The sequence below is a fragment of the Cyphomyrmex costatus genome, unplaced genomic scaffold (genome assembly GCF_001594065.2).
Source record: "Cyphomyrmex costatus isolate MS0001 unplaced genomic scaffold, Ccosl1.0 scaffold567, whole genome shotgun sequence".
Classification (NCBI taxonomy): Eukaryota; Metazoa; Arthropoda; class Insecta; order Hymenoptera; family Formicidae; genus Cyphomyrmex; species Cyphomyrmex costatus.
In genome coordinates, this window is record NW_017279855.1 from 120,980 (window position 1) to 128,366 (window position 7,387).

General features: G+C 31.1%; 1 protein-coding gene across 1 annotated transcript in view; it reads right to left on the reverse strand.

Annotated features, from left to right (window-relative positions):
* Nucleotides 1-4,653, reverse strand: part of Tert (telomerase reverse transcriptase) — a 5,377-nt gene extending 724 nt beyond the window's left edge. The window contains exon 1 of the mRNA XM_018546623.1: nucleotides 4,521-4,653. Within this exon, the coding sequence (XP_018402125.1) occupies nucleotides 4,521-4,621 (101 nt within the window). The 5' untranslated portion in view covers nucleotides 4,622-4,653. The remainder of the gene's footprint in view (nucleotides 1-4,520) is intronic.
* Between the last annotated feature and the right edge of the window lie 2,734 nt (nucleotides 4,654-7,387).

Sequence of the window (7,387 nt, forward strand, 5' to 3'; positions counted from 1 at the left end):
CTCTCTCTCCCTCTCCCTATAAATGCGATTGTAAAGTGTCTTGGTGAAGTTGCGCTTAGAAATAAACTTACTGTGAAATAAATTACGAGGTAAGCAAAGGTTTTCCGAGGTGAGAGATCCGTCAAATGGTAAATCTAAGAGATAAGGCCTATAACCTAGTTCAAATAAGCAAGAGCAATGATGATTGGGAACTGTTTCGACAACTAAGAAACAAAGTGGTTGATGAATGTAGAAAGGCCAAGAAAAATTATTTAGAATCTAGATTAGATAAAAATAAAAAAAAATCCTAGACAAATGTGGAGATCGCTTCGGGAGCTGCTGAAGGATACGAGTAGATAATACATAAAGGAAGATTCAGTGTGGAGACACTTTGATAGTAATATATGGCAAATATTTGTAATACATTTTGTAGGTAGCATATCAGAGTACTAAAAACTTCAAATTTACTTTCAGAATATTTATCTATTATTAATTTCATTGTATCATCACTTTTTAAAAAGTAAATTTGAAGTTTTTAAAAAGTGATGATACAATGAAATTAATAATAGATAAATATTCTAAAAGTAAATTTGAAGTTTTTAGTACAATTACTGTAGGCGAATTAAATCGAATAGTTCATCTTCATAGATTAGGAAACAAAAGTGGTACAGAGGAAGGAATAACTGTTGAAATATAATGAAAAGTAACAGTAGCAGGTATAAAATTATGTGAAGTACTGAATAGATCCTTAAAGGAAATATTCTCAATTGAATAGAAAGAAGCTATTGTAATTCCTATATCAAAAATACAAAGAATAAAAATAATAGAAGAATTTCAACCTACAATAAATAAGTTACTGATTTACGAGAAGGTACTAGAAATAATAGTTCGCAGTCAATTAGTTAACTATTTGGAGGATAATAAATTATTATAATAGAAGAGTGCCAATCAGGGTTTAGAGCAAGACACTCATGTGAGTTGGAAAAGAAATATAAGTGAAAGAAAAATGATAGTTGTATTTTCAGATTTAAAAAAAAGAATGTTTAAATTAGTAGATAGAAATATTTTGTTAAAGAAAATGGAAAGTTATGAGATAACAGGGATAGTATTTAGTTGGTTTAATAGTTATTTATAAAACAGAACACAGAGAATTAAATTTAATGGAATCAGTATTAGGATTGTTTCTTTACTATACAGGGTGGGCCATTTTAATCTCCCCACCTGAATTTCTCGTAATCTAAGCTATATAGAGAAAAAGTGTCCAGACAAAAGTAGAGAGGACAGAGGGGGTCACCTAATGGTACCAAGGACCTTGACCTTGAACTCGTTTTTCAAGGTTATTTCAAGGTCAAAGTGGATTTTTTAAATTGGGAACACCTATTTTTGACCCTGGATTTGAAAAGAGCTGAAAATTTTACGTTCAAAATGATATGTTTATCAAGGTCATGGCAAGGTCGAATGAAGGTCAAGTTTACGAATTTTGATTTTCCAATTGAATATACCGGAACCAGACAAATGTTAAAGGGGGCCGAGGGGGTCACCTATCTGTACTCTGATCTTGACCTTGAACTCGATTTTCAAGGTTATTTCAAGGTCATAGTGATTTTTCGAAATAGGAATCACTATTTTCGAGTGTTTCTTTAACTGTATTAACCTTACTTTTAGCGCTACCCAGAAACAATGACGTGGACGTAGTAAGTACTGTTTCCTTTGGGGTGCTGGATTAAAGTGAGTCCCCTCGCCTCTCACTATTCGGGGTGCTGGATTAAAGTGAGTCCCCTCGCCTCTCACTATTCGGGGTGCTGGATTAATGTGAGTCCCCTCGCCTCTCACTATTTTAAAAAATATTAACTTAACTTTGAGCAATTCCAAGGCAAACTCTCCTTAACACCGTACGCCATTTCCAAAGACGTTTGATTTTACCTTCAAGCAAATGGAGGCAACTTCGAACATTTGCTTCAAAGTTAATAATTTTTAAAATAGTGAGAAGCGAGGGGACCCACTTTAATCCAGCACCCTGAATAGTGAGAGGCGAGGGAACTCACATTAATCCAGCACCCCGAATAGTGAGAGGCGAGGGGACTCACTTTAATCCAGCACCCCAAATAGTGAGAGGCGAGGAGACTCAAAAGGAAACAGTACTTACTACGTCCACGTCATTGTTTCTGGGTAGCGCTAAAAGTAAGGTTAATACAGTTAAAGAAACCCTCGAAAATAGTGATTCCCATTTCGAAAAATCACTATGACCTTGAAATAACCTTGAAAATCGAGTTCAAGGTCAAGATCAGAGTACAGATAGGTGACCCCCTCGGCCCCCTTTAACATTTGTCTGGTTCCGGTATATTCAATTGGAAAATCAAAATTCGCAAACTTGACCTTCATTCGATCTTGCCATGACCTTGATAAACATATCATTTTGGACGTAAAATTTCCCGCTCTTTTCAAATCCGGGGTCAAAAATAGGTGTTCCTATTTACAAAAATCACTTTGACCTTGAAATAAACTTGAAAATCGAGTTCAAGGTCAAGGTCCTTGGTACCATTAGGTGACCCCCTCTGTCCCCTTCTACTTTTGTCTGGACCATTTTTCTCTATATGGCTTAGATTACGAGAAATTCAGGTGGGGAGATTAAAATGGCCCACCCTGTATATAAATGATTTGATAAGAATTGTTTGTAGCAATTGTGAAATTAGATTATTCGCAGATGATGCACTAATATATACAATAAGCCATTCAAGCCAAGAAAGAATCTTAATATAGGGGAGAATGTTCTAAATCGGATCGTGTTCCAAATCGGACCTTTTAATTTAAATAAATACGATTAAGTAGATTTACGTGCTATTTATAACGTAAAGTCCTTATAAAATACCGAACATATAACAGCAATTTGGCAGTACTCTATCATGACGTTCATAGAATAGACGCAAATATGTATTTTCGGCTAACATGCGAAAATTTTTTTAAAAAAGGAAATCCTTGTAAATCCTTATTTAAAAGATGTTAAAAATTTGAACGATAATTGATTTAAGATAATTAAAGAGTGTAGAATTCAAAAATATCAAGTTTTGTGATTACTTTTGCGATTTATTGTAAAATTTGTTCCATTAGTTCGACAGAACCCGTGTCTAAATCGGACCACAAGTTGGGTGTCCAAATTGGACTTATATAAAAAAAAACACTAAAAAAACGAGTAAGCCAACTAATTCATTGAAGAAAGAAGATTCGCCACAACTTGGTTGTAGTACTGGTGATCTAAAGAACACGAAATCAATAAAATATTCATGTATCATCATGTATCATCAGACTCGACTTGATGGAATTTATTATTGATTTTAATTCTAATAATATAAACTGTATTTTTATCTTTAAGTTTTAAATTGCTCGTTTTTACTCAATACTAATAAAAATTAATTGAAATATTTTAAAATTCTATCTAAAAGTTCATAAAAATAAGAGGGGTCCGGTTCGGAACTCATGGTTCCAAATCGGACCGGAAAATGTATTTTTACATTTTCCATAGTTCGATACAGGTAAGAGGTAACATCAAAATGGTTTCAAGCAAAAATGAAGGAAATTAAATGATCTTTCGAATGGCATTGGTTTTATGATCGGACTTTATTTATGCCTTATAGAGAACAACTGTAAGTAGGTCCGATTTAGACCACTATCCCCTACAGATGCAAAAAATTGAGGAATAGTTAAAAAATAATAGAATGAAATTAAATGTGAATAAAACTAAAGTTATGTTAGTGAGAGAGGTATTAGGAAAAAAGTATCGGAAAGCAATATAAAAGTAAAACTAGAAAATATAGCATTAGAAGTGGTCAGTGAAATTAAATATTTAGATGTCATTATAGAGAAATTTTAATTTTACAGCACATGTTAATTGTCTAGGGAAAAAGATAGGATCAAAATTGGGGGCATTTCGTCGAATTACTATGAATTTGACGCCATACATGAGGTACGTTATATACAAAGCGATAATTGCTCCGTTTGAATATTGTCCGTCTATATTACTGAATTTAAACGATTATAATGTGTGCATTATTTACAGAAATTACAAAATAAGGGAATGAGAATTATATTATGGTGCAATTTACAGGACAAGAATCGAAGACATTCTTAAAGCATTGCAATTTATGTCAATTAAGAAAAAAATTGAATACAATGTTTGTATTTTGATACATAAAAATGATAAATAGAGATTGTTCGGGTTATTTAAAAAATGAGATAGAGCAAGTAAGAAGGGAGGAAAGAGTACAAAGAAGATTAGAGGGAAATATACAATTAAAAGATGTAAAACTAGAGAAGAACAGAGAATATTATTATATGATAGATTTAAAATGTGTGTGCGTGCGTGCGTGTGTGTGTACAACAATTTACCAAATGAAATAAGAGAAAAAAGATTTAAAAATTTTAAGAGAACATTAGTACCATATATGAGGAGTCTGTCTGTCTGTCTGTGTGTGCATGTATGCATATGGGTGCGTGTATGCGCGCGCACAAATACTTTGTAATATAAACAAGATTACTGAAATTACTTTGCTGCATGATGTTCAGTCTCAGTCAAATATAAAATATCATCAACATATATAACTAAAAGACCGTTGTCTGTATATTCAGAGAATATCTCTCTAATCATGTGTTGATAATAAATATGAGATAAGATCGAAGATATTGATAAACCTTGTGGTACGCCATCTTTTATTGAATATATTTGACCATTCAATTTAACCTATGATAAATAAAAATATTATTTAATGTTAATTGCAACTTTCATGTATATTTACTTTTTACCTTTTGCTGGAATATTAATTTGTATAACTTATTAATGATCCATTTTTTTTTAAATAACTTGGGTTTTTCTTTGCTTGGATTTATATTTTTAAATATTGATCTTTTCAGATAATTAGATATAATTTGCACTGTATATTTGTTCATTCTATTTTGCTTTTTCTTAGGTCTTTTTAGGATACAAATTCGTACTGCAATATACCTTTCTAATTCTTGGCAACACATTTGAATAATATTGTATAATTTTTCTAAAATAAAATAGTAAATTACAATGACTTGATAACAAATATACCAAATGTAATTAACAATAAATTATACCTTGTAATATTGAACCAAATGCATCTTTAATATCACATTGAATAAAATATAAATGATCCTTAGATCTTGGTGTTATAAAACTAAAAATTGCATTTTTACAGCTTGCTATAGTTGGGATCCCACTTTCATTAAAGTATGTAACATATAATTGTTGAAGAAATCTTAAAGCAACGTCCATTTCATCATACTTTGTTTTAATATCATGCCTAAAATTGTAAATATATATAACACACTTTATTATTTGTATTTATTTGTAATATAAGAGAACAACATTGAAAGAATATTTGCTAAGTAAATATTTATGTACTTTGTCAAAAATAAAGGTCTCAAACCAGAAGAACCTGGAATAAATTTATATATTCCAGTAACATGTTTCTTATTTAACTTTGTATATGGAATAAGACTACCAGATTTCTCTTTTTCCTTTATATATTCTTTCTGCATATTACACCAATCATCTTTCATGATATAAACCCATTGCTTTTTAACTGCTTTCAAGACCACATATTTATGTAAAATCTTTATGATATATTGTGTAAAAAACCAATATAGTAGCTTCAGTAAAATTATCCATTGTATTGTATTATCAACTGAATGTAACCAATTAATTTTAGAAACCTAAAAAAGAAAAATATTGCATAAAATATTAAAAAATTATCAAATTGATAAAAAATGATAATCATCTTAACAAGATCAAAACTTTCTATAATTCACTTAATCATTGAAAAAACATACATCTAGCTTCTTGAATAATAGTTCTATATCTAATGATGCTCCAATGACAACTGTTCTTCGTACAGTTCTCTTAAAAGCACTTGTTATTAATATTTTATCTGGAACTGTCTTTAAGAGATGAGATATTGTCTTCTTTATAGCCTTTTGATTTTTTAATGTACCAAATAATTCAAAAGGAACATTTTCATATACCAATAAACCAAAGAAAGATTGTAGTGAATGGACATGAACTTGATGCTTAAATTTCAAGGATGTATACTTTTTGCTATCTTTTTCTATTATACACTTTAACTTATCAAAATAATTATATTTATTATGCCGGTTCTTGAACAATTCCATTATTGGTGATAAAGCATAAGTAACACTATCTAAATTAATGTTTCTATAACATTTGTTAAGCCCAATATCTGTATTTAAAATGTTATAACATATATCTTGCCCTGTATTCTTTCTTTCTAATATAGAATATTTTGAAATTTTTGCCGTAGTACGATTTGTCTTCCATATTTGACATCTAGACTGAAACAATTTCACTTTAGAATTATACGTTTTAACTGGAATAGAACATGAAACTTTTGTCTCTGCTTTTGACTTTGGACATGGTATGCTTCTACATGATTTTTTATTCCACCTCCTCTTATATGAAATATAACTATTTCTGAAAAAGAAAAAGGAACTAATGGATACTTGAAAAAAAAAAATAATCGAAAATAATGTAAATTTTTCAAACTTTGAATATAGTGCAATTATACCTTTAAAAGGCGAGGAAATTAATACGTTAAAAAAAAAAAGAAAATATTAATAGAAGAAAAAAGTGACAAAAACCTGTTATTTCTAAAAGATAGTTTATGATAATTACGAATCATTTTTATTAAACATTCTCAAGTGTTCCAATGTTTACGCCTTTTTCACTTACAGCTGCTTACAGCAGAAGTAGAGAGAACTGAACCTAAGACCCGTTCTACAATACGTGATAGTCTTAGGGCAGTTTATAGTAGGCCGTAACCATTGGTCGCGTTCAGCAGACTCAACAGTTTTACGAATATTTTATGATTCTTCGCTCAGATAGGACTATTCCTTTAGATCTAAAAGAATAATCCAATTAGCGAGACGAATCATAAAACAGTTGCAAAACTGTTGAGCATAGATATAAGGAATATAGGGACGAAGTGTAGGGTGCGATTACATGGAGCGCGGTACGCGGTTCTCGGTTCTCTAGCTGCCTAGTTAGTTAACCGCGTACCGCGTACCGCCTATTTCTTTTCCCTGATATTACATGGAGCGCGGTTTGCGGCACGGGCTAATGACAAACTCACATTACTATACGTTGCTATGCACTTTTTAATGGAATTAATTAATTTAAACGCAATTATTAAGTAAATCTGTTAAAAAAATAAGAGTATCGATAAAGTGTATATAAAGATAAGTTAATATATTTAAAAAAATTCATACTAATGTGAGTTTGTCACTAGCCCGTGCCGCAAACCGCGCTCCATGTAATATCAGGGAAAAGAAATAGGCGGTACGCGGTACGCGGTTAACTAACTAGGCAGCTAGAGAA